The 17,874-nt window shown below is 42.0% G+C and overlaps 1 protein-coding gene across 5 annotated transcripts in view; it reads right to left on the bottom strand.

The window, feature by feature from the left end:
- PDE4D (phosphodiesterase 4D) overlaps positions 1 to 17,874 on the bottom strand; it is a 968,497-nt gene that overhangs the window by 617,651 nt on the left and 332,972 nt on the right. Inside the window, exon 1 of one of the 5 annotated variants that reach the window (XM_069962733.1) lies at positions 8,139 to 8,878. The exons of the other annotated variants lie outside the window; for them this stretch is intronic. Coding sequence (XP_069818834.1) covers positions 8,139 to 8,878 — 740 coding nt within the window. Of the gene's footprint in view, positions 1 to 8,138; positions 8,879 to 17,874 lie in introns of those variants that run through there. 5 annotated transcript variants of the gene reach the window in all.

Raw genomic sequence — 17,874 nt, 5'->3', positions numbered from 1 at the left:
AGCATCTGGCAATTGTTTGTGTTTTTAAAATTCTAGTCGCATCCTTAATACAAATTTTATGTATGTACAGTATATGAGTGCATGGCAATGATATCTTTAGTTTTACTTTTAAAGTTATATACGCATTACCCCCTCAGACCCACATCAATTGGATTCAGGTTTGGTTGATAATTCACAGTCATGTGTTAATGCACTTTTTCCCCATGAAGCATTGCCTTGCCTATGGGAATCCTTTTGTCAGCTTGGTGTCCTCCTCAAGAAGACGTATTACCCTCTCAGACCTAAATTATCTCTGGAAATGGTGGTCTAAAGCGCTCCGGTTAATAGACTGATGTCTGTTCTTTGGCATTCGCACCTTTTTCTTAAGCTCACTCAACTCAATTGGCACTCTACATCAACAGCTCTTTGTATAGATGTCTATTCCACAACCATGCCTAACTAGATGTTGTTGAAACATGAGACCATTATAGTGAACTACAAGAGGTATGTTGTAGGTAGCATGGCGTTCCACACTTGTCCAACATTAACAAGTGTTTAAGATAAAAATGTATTGGGTTTAGTTAAATGATCTTAAGCCCGAGCAGCCTTCTTCTCAAAGTTTTTTGAGACAAATGCATTGATAGATATTCCTCTGTATTTGGTTTCATTCAGAGATAGTGAAAGACTGGTGTCAAATAAGCATCATCAAAGATACTGTCATCCCCTCATAAGCTGATCAGTGGGGGTCTTACAGTCCAAGTGAATGGAGTGCACCACGCATGCATGGTCAGCCACCCATTCTGTATGTACATGGTATACTCCATTTATTTTGGGGACAATTCTCCTCCATTCTTATGATTGGAAGACCTCTCTATGCCCTTTTCTATGACTAGGGGATAACTTTGTGAGTTGGAAATACCACTTAACTTATGCAATTACATGAGAATATTTGCTCTACAGTAGAAAGTAAATGTACAATCACTCTGACCCTTCCCTCAAAAAGATGTAAAAGAGACAGCTCTGGCATCTTGTGTTTTAAAGGAGATACCTCTTTGACATATAGATTGCCCTAAATGCTTGGAAATCCATTAAGACAGTGTCTAGTTAGGGGGACAAACTGTCTTCTACAATAGGGTATGTTTGCCTTTAGGGTAGCAACAGTTAATAAGAGTTAATGGCAGTAGACTAATACAAGAAGGGATTAAAAACAGCCATTCATTTAGAGACAGGGAAATATATGAATACTGAGCTGTAGTAAACAGGGAATGCTATAAGATTCTTTAATATGGATTGTCGCAAACTACACTAATAAAGGGGTATTCTAGTGGAAAAAAAGTTATAACTATAATTTATTTCTATTTAAAAATCTCCATTCTTCCAGTACTTATCAGCTGCTGTATGTCCTGCAGGAAGTGGTGTATTCTTTCTAGTCTGACACAGTGCTCTCTGCTGCCATCTCTGTCCATGTCAGGAACTGTCCAGAGCAGTTGCAAATCCCCATAGATTTGCTTTGGAAAGTTTAAACAGTTCCAGACAGCAGCTGATAAGTACTCAAAGTGACATTCTCAGCACCATTCTTAAGCTTATATTCTGGACATTAAATATCTTACTGTGTAAGGCTATGTTCACACTACGTGTGAGATCGGGTGTTCCGCGAACTTAAGTACCGGCCAGATGATCTTTCTGCACCCGCATCAGAACCTCCCACAGCACACAATGAAGCAAGCGGCCGGAGCTGCTCGCGTCATAGTGTGAACTGACAGGGTTTCCTACGGCCACAATTCATTGAATTGCGGCTGCAGAAAACTGACCTGTCAGTTATTTGCTGGTCCGCACGGGATCCCGTCCGGAGCGTATACGATGTGTATACGCTCCAACCGGGATCCAATAGAAATGTATGCAATGTTCCATATTGCCGATGGCAATAACGGTCATACTTTTACGTAGTGTGAACATAGCCTAAAGGATATCTTGGTGGTCTGTCTCAAAAATGCATGTTATCATTGGTAGACCATCTGAAAGAGGATTTCAGTAAGTTCACTGCATGTGGCCTCCAGATTGGGCCATTCAGATGAGGTCACAAAGGGGGTGAGGACTTTGCAGCAATGTCATGGACAGGCAGGCCTACGGCACCGTTGTAGGCAGGGAGATTGAGCACAATGGCAGTGAAGCCCCACCCAAGATGGTGCATGCATTTTGGATGCATTTTTGAAACGGAGAGACCACCAAGAAATCCTTTATAAAGTAAGATATGAACTGTCCAAGATATGAGCTTAAAAATGGTGCTAAGGACTCCTTATATGGAAAGGGGGTGAAATATCACTTTAAAGACTTGAGATTTTTAAATAGAAATAAATTCCAAATCTATATATAAATGTCTCTGACACCAGTTGATTTGAAAGAAAAAAAAATCAGAGTACCCATTTAAATAAGTTTATAATAAAATCATACACACATTCTCTGTCTATACTTATGGTGTACTGTGGTAGTGGTTGGATTCATAAACACATTTGCTTGCATCCTGTTCACCTGTTAAATTGCATAGTCCAATAAGTTGAAAATAAAGTGGTTTAAAAACCTTCATTTAATCATTTTATCCAAACAAAGACAGAAAAACTGTCTCCAGGAAAAATGTGTCTTCACTAGAGAAGAGCAATTCTGAGATATCCATCTGCTCAATTTTATTTCTCATTTTGTTATTGATTTTAATGGTACTTTACAAGTAAAGGCAAACCTTTAGAAGCTACAAAACATCTAAGCAAGTATAGATTATTTCTGCAGACATGTAATTCCCTTTTTATTAAATTGGGTTTTCATTTTTTACTGCCTAAGTCACAAGCAGGCTTTGCTGTCTTATAAATTGGTTTTGCCTTTTTATCTACATTGTTTCTTTATTTACCTGTGACCTATGTTAATTTCTACAACTGGAGGCGGAGGGTGGGGGGGGGGGGGGTAAGCACTGCTTTGATGTGCAATCTCAGGTCTACTACTGTAATGAAGAGTCAAACAGGAGTTGTTTGTGCCACACTCTGGCACACCTCACAACTCCTTCCTCCTCCCTCTTCACGAATAATCAATGCTGTCCAGCCTCCTGATCACTTATCTGTCAGTCAGTGTCTCTAATTGCAGATCATTCCTCTGTAGGCAGGTTATGTCTGAAAGAAACACTCAGATATAGTTGAATGTCTTAGCCAAAATGTGTTGGAGCTGTGGTCTAGGGGTAACTCGTCTGTCTAGAGACCACCAGCAGGTCTTTCTTTGGTTTGAATCCCCTGACAGAAATTAAATATAGTTATTTATCCTTTCTTTTTTTTTCTCATTATTATATCATTTTAAAAAGTGCAAAAAATCCCCAATTAGGTCCATGATGCGATGGACCTAAATGTTGATGCAGAAAATAAAAAAAATAGTTTTTTATTTTTTTATTTTTTACATCATTGTATTAAAAAAAATTAACTAATTTGGACCTGATTGGGAATTCTTTGTACAATTATACAATAATGAAAAAAAATAACTAACTATATTCCATTTCCATCAGGGGGTTTGAACCAAAGAAAGACATGCTGGTGTTCTCTAGAGAGGTGATTTACCCCTAGACCACATCGCCAACACAGGCTAGGTGACTCAACTATATCTGCTTGCATATCTGTTCTCTGTTGGCAGATACTAACTGACAACTGAGCGAGCGAAAGGCCAGGCAGCATTAATTATTATTGAAGAAGAAGGAGGAGGAAGTAGTGGTGAGGTGTGCTAGAGAGCAGCAGAAACGCTGAGCCACAACTCCTCATTGACTCTTCATTACAGTAGGAGACCTGAGATCGTACATAATCCACTGCACAGTCAAATTACCTCTTAATTATCATAAATTATATGAAATTATTCATAATATACATACAATGTGAATGCGAAATGAATAATTTAAGGAGTCAAGTTATGTATGTGGTATGATATGTCATATAAACAAACTATGAATTTCATTTTGGGAGAATACACAGTTTCCTCATGTTTACCATTGAAGTTGCAGATTCACGTGTCTAAGGATGGATCTAGCAGCCTGCCCTGCATTGCATACAACAGCTACATATGTAAGTTGCATCACTGCTGTCAATTAAAGCTAAAAATAGAAGCCACAGCCATTTGAACAATGGATTCTCCTATCTGTACAGCAACAGCAATAAGGAATCCTATATTGTTTACCGGGAGGCAGGCTATGTTCCTGATAAATGAAAGTCACATTTACTCAGAATCTTGGCTAGTTGCCATGACAAGACATTTACCAATTGGAGGGTATTGCCCAATCTGTACACTTCCTAAATGTACTCTATAACAGGGATTAAGAACACTAGAAGCACTGGCTGTTATCTAAATCTGTTGTACTGCCAATGCCAATTGCATGGGAATGCTTAGATCAGTTCAAGGGAATTCATGTAATATTGAATTACTAATTAATTCATTCTATGTATTTAGGTTCCACAGGTATGTTTGATGCTAAGGTCATTACATATTGCACTTTATAAATCAACCCATGCAAGTGGGATCGGTAGCTGTGTATGTGCCAGTATTAATAAGGACATCTTCTGGGGTTATTTGAATGATAATTAAAAATTTAAGGTCTGGAAAAGACAGTAGGTTGGACGCCTGCTGTTCATATACTGAAATGAGGAGGAAATGAGAAAAAGATCTCCAAATTGGCAACAAACTTGTCAAAACAAATCAGATATTGTATACAGGGTGTGTGGATGCATATAAGGTCTACTGCCTACACCTATATTGATTCCATGAAAACTGTAGTTTATTGTCTAAATACCACAGCTGAGTGAGCCAACATGCATATCCCTGTAATAATAATAATAATAATAATAATAATAATAATAATATTACTACATATATGATAGACAACTCATCTTCTTAAAGAGCCACAAGATGATTGGTCACTAAGCAGAAATAGTAGATGAACAAGGCTACAAGTAATAGACACATTTTCTTTTCACCTGCCACTAACTCATTGTTACACTTTATTCCCAATAAGTATGCGACACCAAAAGAAGCCTCTGAGGAAAATACACCCTGGAGGGCTGATAAATAATTGTGAATCACCAGTTCCCTGTATGGCTGATATCATTCTTGTTAATGGAGGTTGATGACCTGTTTAATGTGTAAAATGCACTGATATAAATAGCAGAATGGTTTTGTAGTGATGGGGTAATAGTGTAGTGATTGAGACAATTGTAAAAGGAGAAGGTAACAGTGTAGTGATATCATAAGTGAGGCAATAATATAGTGAAGGTTAATACTGGAGTGATATTACATTGGAGAGACAATGCAGTCCAGTAATAGGGTAATAGTGCTATGCTATGATTGGGCAGAAAGGTAGTGATAGGGTAATAGTGTAGTGATATTATGGTTGGGGCAATAAGGTAGTGATAGGATATTAGTGTATGTAGTGATATCATGATTGGGGTAACATGGTAGTGATGGGATAATAGTGTGGTGACATAATGATTGGGGTAATAAGGTAGTGTTGGGGTAATAGTGTAGTGATGTCATGATGGGGGCAACAGTATAGTGATGGGGTAATGGTGTAGTGATATCATGATTGGGGTTATAGAGTTAGGATGGGGTAATCAAGTATTGATATTATAATTGGAGCAATAATGTACAATGTAGTGATGTACAGTAGTAATGGGGTAATAGTGTAGGGACATTATGATTGGGACAATAATGTAGTGATGATGTACAGTAGTAATGGGGTAATAGTGTAGGGATATTATGATTGGGACAATAATGTAGTGATGATGTACAGTAGTAATGGGGTAATAGTGTAGGGATATTATGATTGGGACAATTAGGTGGTGATGGGGTAATAGCTCAGTGGTACCATGGCTGGGGCACTATTAAAGTGATGTACAGTAGTAATAAGGTAATAGCTCAGTGGTACCATGGTTGGGGCACTAGTGTAATGATGTACAGTAGTAATGGGGTAGCTCAGTGGTACCATGGCTGGGGCACTAGTGTAGTGATGTACAGTAGTAATGGGGTAATAGCTCAGTGGTACCATGGCTGGGGCACTAGTGTAGTGATGTGCAGTAGTAATGGGGTAATAGCTCAGTGGTACCATGGCTGGGGCACTAGTGTAGTGATATACATTAGTAATGGGGTAATAGCTCAGTGGTACCATGGCTGGGGCACTAGTGAAGTGATGTATAGTAGTAATGGGGTAATAGCTCAGTGGTACCATGGCTGGGGCACTAGTGTAGTGATGTATAGTAGTAATGGGGTAATAGCTCAGTGGTACCATGGCTGGGGCACTAGTGTAGTGATGTATAGTAGTAATGGGGTAATAGCTCAGTGGTACCATGGCTGGGAACTAGTGTAGTGATGTATAGTAGTAATGGGGTAATAGCTCAGTGGTACCATGGCTGGGGCACTAGTGTAGTGATGTACAGTAGTAATTGGGTACTTGCTCAGTGGTACCATGGCTGGGGCACTAGTAAAGTGATGTAGTAATGGGGTAATAGCTCAGTGGTACCATGGCTGGGGCACTAGTGTAGTGATGTATGGTAGTAATGGGGTAATAGCTCAGTGGTACCATGGCTGGGGCACTAGTGTAGTGATGTACAGTAGTAATTGGGTACTTGCTCAGTGGTACCATGGCTGGGGCACTAGTAAAGTGATGTAGTAATGGGGTAATAGCTCAGTGGTACCATGGCTGGGGCACTAGTGTAGTGATGTATGGTAGTAATGGTGTAATAGCTCAGTGGTACCATGGCTGGGGCACTAGTGTAGTGATGTATAGTAGTAATGGGGTAATAGCTCAGTGATACCAAGGCTGGGGCACTAGTGTAGTGATGTATAGTAGTAATGGGGTCATAGCTCAGTGGTACCATGGTTGGGGCACTAGTGTAGTGATGTACAGTAGTAATGGGGTAATAGCTCAGTGGTACCATGGCTGGGGCACTAGTGTAGTGATGTATAGTAGTAATGGGGTACTTGCTCAGTGGTACCATGGTTGGCGCACTAGTGTAGTGATGTATAGTAGTAATGGGGTAATAGCTCAGTGGTACCATGGCTGGGGCACTAGTGTAGTGATGTATTGTAGTAATGGGGTACTTGCTCAGTGGTACCATGGCTGGGGCACTAGTGTAGTGGTGTATAGTAGTAATGGGGTACTTTCTTAGTGGTACCATGGCTGGGGCACTAGTGTAGTGATGTACAGTAGTAATGGGGTACTTGCTAAGTGGTACCATGGCTGGGGCACTAGTGTAGTGATGTATAGTAGTAATGGGGTAATAGCTCAGTGGTACCATGGTTGAGGCACTAGTGTAGTGATGTATAGTAGTAATAGGGCACTTGCTCAGTGGTACCATGGTTGGGGCACTAGTGTGGTGATGTATAGTAGTAATGGGGTACTTGCTCAGTGGTACCATGGCTGGGGCACTAGTGTAGTGATGTATAGTAGTAATGGGGTACTTGCTCAGTGGTACCATGACTGGGGCACTAGTGTAGTGATGTATAGTAGTAATGGGGTACTTGCTCAGTGGTACCATGACTGGGGCACTAGTGTAGTAATGTATAGTAGTAATGGGGTACTTGCTAAGTGGTACCATGGCTGGGGCACTAGTGTAGTGATGTATAGTAGTAATGGGGTACTTGCTCAGTGGTACCATGACTGGGGCACTAGTGTAGTGATGTATAGTAGTAATGGGGTACTTGCTCAGTGGTACCATGACTGGGGCACTAGTGTAGTGATGCAGTAATTGGGCAGGAGTGCAGGGCTATTGAGATAATGATTTATAGTGTATAGTATAGTGTAGATTTATAGTGCTGGGGCTGATAGTACAGACATGTATGTGTATTGTAGTGGGGAGACAGGGACATTTCCTTGCATCCCAGCACTTCCTCAGCCTGACACCTTTCTATGATCTCAGGACTTCCCAGCACCATCGATCTATCAGAATTCCCTGCATTCCCCTTTATTAGCCCAATGTAAAGAACTCCTCAGTGATCCCGGGTCTAGGACACTAGTTCCCATCCATCCCTCAGCGCTATGCTATGTGCTTGTATCTTTAAGAGCGGTTCAAGAAGCCGCCAGTGCTGACAGACCGGCAGTGGTCCTAGGGCTTAGTCAGACGGGTGACAATGGAGACGAGGACGCTTACCGTCTGAATCCCTGGAAGGATGAGGGCCAGGACATGCGGGATTTCTTCAGTCCGGGTCTGTGTCCGGTATCCACAGCGTAAGACGAGCGGTCCATGGCTTGGCAGTGCAGGTATCTCTCGGTGTCTGAGAAACCACGGTGCCTCACCCTGCTGTTCGAGTATCTAGGACGGGAGGAGACCGGGGGGCAGTGGGGCGCCGGCTGAGTCTGCAGGGAGGGCACCGGCTGGCACACTAACTGGGACTGGAGCCCAGGCTGAGACTGGAGTTGGAACTGGAGCAATGGGTGAGCCTGGGCTTGACACTGAGGGTGGATTTGGGGTGGGGATTGGGGCTGTAGTGCAGGGAGTAACTGGGACTGAGGCAGAGGTGGAGATTGTGGCTGAAGGACGGGGTAAACTTGGCTCTGAAGCTGGGGGGCAACCTGGCTGAGAAGAAGAGAGTGAGGGCTAGGGAAGGCTGGGATGAGGGACTGGCTGTGCGCCGGGAAGGAGAGCTGGCTGTGCGCCGGGAAGGAGAGCTGGCTGTGCGCCGGGAAGGAGAGCTGGCTGTGCTCCTGGTGCTGGAGGAAGCTTTGGTGCTGGAGGAAGCTGGGCTGCTGCAGAGCCTGGAGCTGGCGATGCTGCTGCTGCTCTGGTCGCCACAGATGTTTTGGTGCCTTCAGGTTCCCCGGGCTGCTCCCATTGCTGCAGCTGTTGCTGCTGTTTACCAGAGCAGACAGTTCGCTGCCCTCTGTATCCATGCCTCACCCTGCAAATAAAGACGTCTGGCGATGTGATCTCAGCTTAGGAGAAGTTTAGGAAGGGACCTATGAGCGCCCCGCACATTCCCACTCTCTTCCTCCAATGCACCATAAGGAGCAGCGGGGCTGGAAAAGTTGCAGAGCTTCCTCCAGCAGCGGATCACCATATGGAATAGTGCCTGCAGGAATACTGGGCTGCTCCACAGGATCCCCGACACCCGACTGATGCTGCTGCTGCTGCTGCGATGCTGGGATCAGGAAGGAAACCGGGGAGATTCCGCACAGCTGCAAAGGATCACTAACCGGAAGAGTCAGAGGGTGCTGAAGTGCTGGATGGCTCCCTTCTGCAGGGGGTCAGCATGGGGAAAGGGTGCTGAAGTGCTGGATGGCTCCCTTCTGCAGGGGGTCAGCATGGGGAAAGGGTGCTGAAGTGCTGGATGGCTCCCTTCAGCAGGAGATCAGCATGGGGAAAGGGTGCTGAAGTGCTGGATGGCTCCCTTCTGCAGGGGGTCAGCATGGGGGATAGGGTGCTAAAGTCCTGGATGGCTCCCTTCAGCAGGAGTACAGCATGGGGGATAGGGTGCTGAAGTGCTGGATGGCTCCCTCCTGCAGGAAGTCAGCACGGGGAGCGGGTGCTGAAGTCCAGGATGGCTCCCCTCTGCAGGATATCAGCATGGGGGATAGGGTGCTGAAGTGCAGGATGGCTCCCCTCTGCAGGAGATCAGCATGAGGGATAGGGTGCTGAAGTGCTGGATGGCTTTCCTCCTGCAGGGGATAAGCCTAGAGGGGTTAGGGTGCTGAAGTGCCGGATCACTGTATGGCGCAGGGTTGCTGAAATGCTGGACAGCTCCTATAGTGCAGGGTCACTTTAAGGAAAGGAGGCTCTGAAGTGTTGGACAGCTCCTTCACTGCAGGATCTTTATATGGAGCAGTGGTGCTGAAATACTGGACAGATGACTGTATGGAGCAGTGGTGCTGAAATACTGGACAGATCACTGTATGGAGCAGTGGTGCTGAAATACTGGACAGATCACTGTATGGAGCAGTGGTGCTGAAATACTGGACAGATCACTGTATGGAGCAGTGGTGCTGAAATACTGGACAGATGACTGTATGGAGCAGTGGTGCTGAAATACTGGACAGATCACTGTATGGAGCAGTGGTGCTGAAATACTGGACAGATCACTGTATGGAGCAGTGGTGCTGAAATACTGGACAGATCACTGTATGGAGCAGTGGTGCTGAAATACTGGACAGATCACTGTATGGAGCAGTGGTGCTGAAATCTCCCCTGGCACAGGATAACCATACTGACCAGCCAGAAGGTGCTGAAATGCTGGACAGCTCCTTCCAGTAGGGTTATTATCACCATCTGGAGGTCTCAGAAGAGATGCTGGATCACAGGCTTGATAAGTGATGCTGAAGTGCTGGAAAGCTCCTTACAAAAGATATCCCCACCTAGCAAGTCAAAAGCTGCTGCAAAGTTGTAATCTACCTCCACGGCGCCAGCTTTGTACAACCAGGGATTAGTCAAATCTTTTCAGCCCATGCAGAATTACATCTCCTTTCTTGATATTCAAAGTATCCAAGAATTACAGCCTGCTGGCTAGTCTCTGGTTGACTTGACAAGTGCACAATATAAGGTAACATATTTCCTGCTGTAATCTTCCAAAAAGAGGTGAATTTCCCTTCGCCAGGCTCTAGAGAAGTCTTGCTTAGGCGAGTAATGCCTGCCTCCTCCTGGCTGCATGCTATCCTCCTTGCCTCTCACACAACAGATGATTAAACTCTCTGCTGCTCTGGTAGAAATCACAGCTCCGGCTCTATATGTTATGCATGGCTCCCAGCCAAGAGTTCATCATGTCCTCTCTCTTGGAGCTGCCTCGTCTCCCCTTTCCTCCCATGGCTGAGCGCTCTTCATCCGCTTTCCAAATTTTCAAACTTTACTGAATTAGACTGATAGAGAGAAGGGGAGGTGCAAGGAGCAGGAACTGCCTCCTCTAAGCTCAAGACAAGGAGAAAGGCAATCAGCTTCTTATTCAGCTGAGCTGGTGCCTCCTCACACTTTACCTCCACCTCCCCTAATGAATACTTTATATTATCAATATGGATGGGATTTCATTACTCTAGAAAATATGATTTTTCAGCTCTGGATCCTGTGTATTGACAGTCTGGTCATCACTCTATAGATAGAGAAGGGAATGCACGTGTTTCTTTGTTTCAGTGCCAGTTGTGTCTGTCATTGATTTCTATAGGTTTGTGTCCTACTCCTCTAACCTGTATGGGGAGCACAGCTTTTATTTCTCTACCCTTAGGTTACATATAAATGAGATCACTGGAGGGTAATGATGATTGAAATCTCGGTTATACCTGATTCCATAGAAATCCCATTCAGCTAGGTACCAAGATCTTTCTAGACAAATCAGGAATGATGGCCTCTTGTTTACTGTTTAAATCCTCATCTCTCCCATTGGTATATTAAGAATTATAAAAGTTTCCCATTAGCTATTTAATATAGTAGCTATATATAGAAAGCATCTCCTACCAGTATTCTCAAGGGATATTGAATTGACTAGCATGTAAATACATCTATATATTATTCCATCAGTTATCTTTCACACCATAATATAAAACTCTCAAGGAGAAATACTTTTGATTACTACTGACTTTATATAGGATCAACCTGAATTCTTACTATAGACCAGGGGTAGGGAACCTCGGCTCTTCAGCTGTTGCAAACTACAACTCCCATCATGCCTGGACAGCCAAAGCTTTAGCTTTGGCTGTCCAGGCATGATGGGAGTTATAGTTTTGCAACAGCTGGAGAGCCAAGGTTCCCTACCCTGCTATAGACAATCACGTATTGTACAATGGATGAAATATAGACAAATGTGTGTTATTCTACAGGTAATATGACGACACAATGTTTTCATCACATGAAGATATTAATCTAAGGCACCAAAGAATCTCTAATAAATATTTGGAATTTCTGAAATTGGACCTTGTTTCCCGCTTTGTCAACACCACAAAAAATCTGACATGATCTAACTTTTTTTTTCTCCTTTGGTCATAAGGTTACTTGTTGCTTTTTCCCCTGAATAAACATAGTGGTTACTATCCATGATTGTAACATGAATAGCAGGTACTCACCACAGAGCTCTGGGCAACTGCATACTAAATCATGTTTATATACAACTGTATCATGAAGTTTATCTGATTGGTAAGTTTTGTCACCACTTTTTGCTTTCATTTATTGCCAATTTCTTAGGTGGCACTTTATGAAACTCATTCCATTGTACTGTATACAGGTTATTATCACTCATCATCATTTCTCAGTGTTTCCTGCAGGGTTCACAATCTGCAAACTTTACTTGATCTTTAGTGCATTACAGGCCATCATGCAGCTAACATTTTCAGTAGTATTTGGATGTATTATATTGGTATGTAATGTGTTAATGCGTTAGATGTCAAAGGAATGTTTGCCACAGTCATTTCCTATCACTTAGACACAAGGGGAACCATTTATGGAAATTATTAACCCTGTGTATGTCATTATTTCATAGAGTTGCCTACAGTTATTTATTTAGTTCAGTGCATATGACTGTAATTATACTGACTATTCGGAGTAGGTTACATAAGGTGAACTTGCTAGTGGTACAGTAACTTATGGAAACCTCATGACCATATCCATTTTATGAAGTGTGTCCTTATTTAACTTATATTTAAGATGTCTGGTGTTAGATTATTAGATTTTACAGCAACTTGTGAGGCTCTATCACTCAACGTCCTCATGCATAATAGTTGCCTGAACCTGCTGACTGTGTAATGTGTTTGGGAACCTCCAGATGATGTTGGGAGAAAGAAGGATTGAGCATCTTGGTATGAACTGCTGGTCATTTTGTTCTCAGAGAAACAAACCCTTTCCAGAAGACTCTGGCATCAGCTTACTCCTCCTTTTGCCATTGAGAGCAAATAAGTTGAGCCAAATGATCATGTGCATGTGGAGCATTGGAGAGATAGCTGTTCAGCCTACAACTATTTAAAGTGTAGAAGCTTCTGTATTGTATGCACTGCAAGAAATATAAAACCACAAAAAAAGGTGAGTGTTATTGTATGTATCAAAGTAATATCCACAGGAATGCCAGAACCCAAAAAACAGGTCTAACTCAACCTCCACTGACTTGTCTTCTTTGCACAATGCATCTTGGTGCCATCTCATCTCCAGATAACTGATACGCAACTTTTTCACTGGTCTCTGGTCCAGTTCTGCTGTTGACATTGTCCTTGTAGGTGGTTTCGGTAGTGGACATGGGTCAGCATGGACATTTAGACCAGTCTGTACAAGGCTATACAGCCTTATGCACAATAAGCTGTGTTACACTGTGGGAGAGTTGACTAAAATGTGGTGTGTTCATACATCCTTCAATAATAATCATTAGTTACTTTTTCAGCTATTTTGGCTGCAATAGTTTTTCTGCTAGATTAGAACAGACAGACTAACCTTTACTGCCACACACCAATGACGTGGGCACCCAAGACTTGATTCACAGGTTGTCCTTTTGAAAGGTACTACTAGTGCATACTGGGAACATCTGACAAGACCTGACATTTTGGAGAGGCTCTCATCAAGTTGTCTAGTCCAGCTTCTTTATATATACTTATAGCTACTAAACTACTCCCCCCATGGATGAAAGTGATTTAGTTAATATTGGATCATTCCCTATTAAAGCCTTCATAATGGCATCAGCAGAATTCATAGGCCATTTATAACAACTTTGGTGAATGAATGATGGTCACGTTACATAACAGACACCACCTCCTTCCTCTCAGTGAAGAAGTGAGCAGCAAATGAATTATTTCATCTAGTGTAAACTAATGGAAGTGAAACAGTAATCAAAGCAAATAAATACCATCAGCACTTGCAGTGGTGTATTGTAAGTAGCTATTTTGTCATGGATACAGCCTCATTAGCGCTTTAGGATTACCTTGGGAATATTTAGAATTATACACAGTCACATCCCCGGAAGTCGACTAATTACCGAGCATCAGTCAAAGAGAGCAATCCTCTATGATCGCATTGTTTATAAGACACAGCTTTAATTGCAAGACTCATTTTTAAGCAAAGTCAAACATACGAGGAGCGAACATATGAAAATAACACCAATTATACTGATGAAAATGATACCTGCTCCTTTGCTTAATGCAGCAGTATATGGTTTAGAGGTTATTGTTTACCTCCACTATATATTGAGTGAAAATGGGATGGTGATAGTTAAATTAAGGCAATACGAATTTTTTTTGCGTCATGGATTGCAGATCCGTTAAACTACGGATAGCCCAATAGAAATCAATAGACCCTAAATGTGTCCACTAGAGATGAGCGAACCTCGAGCATGCACGAGTCCATCTGAACCCGATCGTTCGGCATTTGATTAGCGGTGGCTGCTGAAGTTGGATAAAGCTCTAAGGTTGTCTGGAAAACATGCATACAGCCAATGACTATATCCATGTTTTCCACATAGCCTTAGGGCTTTATCCAACTTCAGCAGCCACCGCTAATCAAATGCAGAACGATCGGATTCGGATGGACTCGAGCATGCTCGAGGTTCGCTCATTTCTAGTGTCCACAATTACTGACAAATTCACTGAACATGTAAATAAGGCCTAAGATGTCAAAACCATGGAGTCATGGAGTTTATTTTGCCATAATCCAATGGATAATCAGTGATTTCCTGAGGACTACAGGTAAACCTACTCAATTATGTAAGTGAATTCTCTTTCTGTACACTGTTACATAGAAAATGTAATCTAATCTGTATATGAAATGCATAGTTTCAGAAAAAGTGTCCATAAAACGCCATTTAGTCTACTTTTTGATTTGCTTTTGATATACAGTTTGGCCTTTTCCACCTGTTTTGAGCCACTTTTGAGCCATAAACATTTGTTTTACAGCTCCATTATGGGTCAAAATATAAAAATACTATGTGTGACCATAGCCCTACTGTGTGTGTACATGGTATAGGCCTGATAGACCACTGCCAGTATCTTCACATCTGTAATGAACATTAACTTGTAAAATATGTAGTAGTTGGTTAAGGCACTGCTAAGCTTCATTCACCGAATGAAAAAATAAATTGCAGCATTATCCGTTGCGGATCCCTGCCCTGTAATGTCTTTGACAGATTGCAAACTTTCATGAATGTTGCCGACTGACCAAAACAGTATCAGGCTATGTTCACACAGCGTATCTTTTCGTAAAAGTACAGCCGTTGTTGCAATCGGCAACAACGGCCGTACTTTGTATGAAAGGACACACTGCCGGGGGCTGGGTTCACACTATGTATATTTGAGGCTGTATTTGGTCCTCATGTCAGGTCCTCATAGCAACCAAAACCAGGAGTGGATTGAAAACACAGAAAGGATCTGTTCACACAATGTTGAAATTGAGTGGATGGCCGCCATATAACAGTAAATAACGGCCATTATTTCAATACCACAGCCGTTGTTTTAAAATAACAGCAAATATTTGCCATTAAATGATGGCCATCCACTCAATTACAACATTATGTGAACAGAGCCTTTCTGTGTTTTCAATCCACTCCTGGTTTTGGTTGCTATACAGCCTCACAAATACAGCCTCAAATATACATAGTGTGAACCCAGCTTATCTTGTATGGGATCCTGGCCGGAGCGTATACACCTAGTCAGTGCACACTGTGGAGTGAGCGGATCCGTCCGCTCGCTCCATAGTGTGCAGTGGGAAGTTCTGATGCGGAAGTGCCGGTACTCCAGTGATTATTTTTTCAGAGACCAGCCATTCCGTTACCCGGGGAGTTGTAGTTTTGGGGGGGGGGGGGGGGGGTTACGGTGACATTGGAGCAAGTGGAATTTTTGTGCAATGCAGTCTTTAATTTTCATAATGTCTCACACATATTTAGTTGCTATTATTCTCTTCACCTACAATGTATCAGCAATGTTTTTCAGACTTTACCTCTGGGGCTTGTTTTGGACGTTCAGCTTTCTGCAGCATGCTTATACAGCACTCATCATAGAAATGCTATGTAGGCATTTAAATCATTTATAGTAATACAGTACATACATAATTCTGCCAATGTAAATTGGCCTGTTTAGAATAGCCAGGAGGACATTTTATGCAAATTGGTTATAATTCAGACAACATAGCTATGTGATATAATCCTACAAACTATGAATGTTAGGTGATTGTGGGTAAAAAACAGGTGCAGGCAGAAGCAAAACCAATGCAATTCTGAACTGTTTAAAAGTTGTTAAAGTTTTCAGGGGGTGCAGCATTAGACAGAACTACTAAAGAGCTATTGGAAGCTGGAACTAATTAAAGCATTGTTAACTTATACAGGAAAACCTTTATACAGTATATAAGACACTCTCATTTGAGGTTGAAGTCAGATCTCAGAGCCTTACTGTCCAGTATGAAAATGGACAATTTAATTCTATGGGGACCAAACAAAGCACTGAAGAGTAACAATGATTTGCAAAGAATTTTGAATCGTCATAGAGAGATTTTACTTTTGATGGTGAGGGTCATAGGGTTGAGACTAGAGATGAGCGAGTCCATCCGAACCCGATCGTTCTGCATTTGATTAGCGGTGGCTGCTGAAGTTGGATAAAGCCCTAAGGCTATGTTGAAAACATGGATATAGTCATTGGCTGTATCCATGTTTTCCAGACAACCTTAGAGCTTTATCGAACTTTAGCAGTCACCGCTAATCAAATGCCGAACGATCGGGTTCGGATGGACTCGAGCATGCTTGAGGTTCGCTCATCTGTAGTTGAGACCCTCACCTATTACTGGAATAATGAAAGCCATGTATAGGTCACTAAGTCTATACTTTGAAATAATCCCTAATGCCCCCAGCATGATATTAAGGTATTAGGAAAATCCAAAGCCAGCGTAACACTTGATCTAAGCATTAGAAAATACAAGGACCTATGATAGGAAAACCTAACACGTGATCCTACTGTATCATATGTCCATGCAGCTTTTTCAGTTAGGTATACTACACCTAAAGTAGATACAGTATTATATATGATATATAACTTTAGTTTTCCCTTTTAATTAACACATAGGGGGAGATTTATCAAAGGGAATAAAATTTAGACTGGTGCAAACTGGCCACAGCAACCAATCACAGCTCAGCTTCCAGCTCTGGACAAAGGAAAGAGGAGCTGTGATTAGTTGCTTTGACCAGTTTGCACCAGTCTAAATGTTACACCCTTTGATAAATCTTTGATAAATGGCTTCTTGGTTCTTCAATAATTTAGTAATTCATTATAATAAAAAAAATTTATACTAGAAATGTAAATTCTCTTGAGAGGTCTTCTTATTCATAGAGGAGGTGACATGCACAATTGGACATTGTTGTTATTCCTGTTTTAAGTTACTTTACTAATACATTAGCGGCTTTGCTCATTTACATTAGAAATAAAAGAAACATTATTTGGAATTCTGTGATAATAATAGGGGTATATTACAAAGAGTTTCTCTTGCTTTACAATACTTAAAGTGTTACTGACACTTTAAAGAAGGTTGGGATCTGTCCAAGTAACAGAAGTTGGGCTTCATTGCCTTACTGTAAAATAATATGAGACTCCTCCAATAGCATGGGAAGTGCAGTGAACTGGGCAGTGAAACACCAAGCTTTCAGCCAAGATCCCAATCCTTCTGACATGGCTGTTTGACCTGTCAAAAGTTCTTTAAAATGACATTAATACTATATCATATACATAGCTCACTTCAATGAGAACTGTGTGATGCTTCTTTTTGTCTTTGGTGGCACTGCAGGGGACTTGAACACTTGAATCCCAGCTGCCCCCCCTTAAAAATTTAAATAAATGTAACAATGAAGACAAACTCTTCAATACAGGAATCCTAATGTGGTGTCCCACCATGGGTGTTGCTATTGGTTGCACCCTTCAAAAAGGCCTGTTCTTATTGTATACCTGTGGTAAAGAAGAAA

This window comes from Dendropsophus ebraccatus, chromosome 3, assembly GCF_027789765.1.
Source record: "Dendropsophus ebraccatus isolate aDenEbr1 chromosome 3, aDenEbr1.pat, whole genome shotgun sequence".
Classification (NCBI taxonomy): domain Eukaryota; kingdom Metazoa; phylum Chordata; class Amphibia; order Anura; family Hylidae; genus Dendropsophus; species Dendropsophus ebraccatus.
The sequence above is the reverse complement of the archived record's forward strand: the minus strand, read 5'-3'. Positions and strand labels throughout refer to the sequence as shown.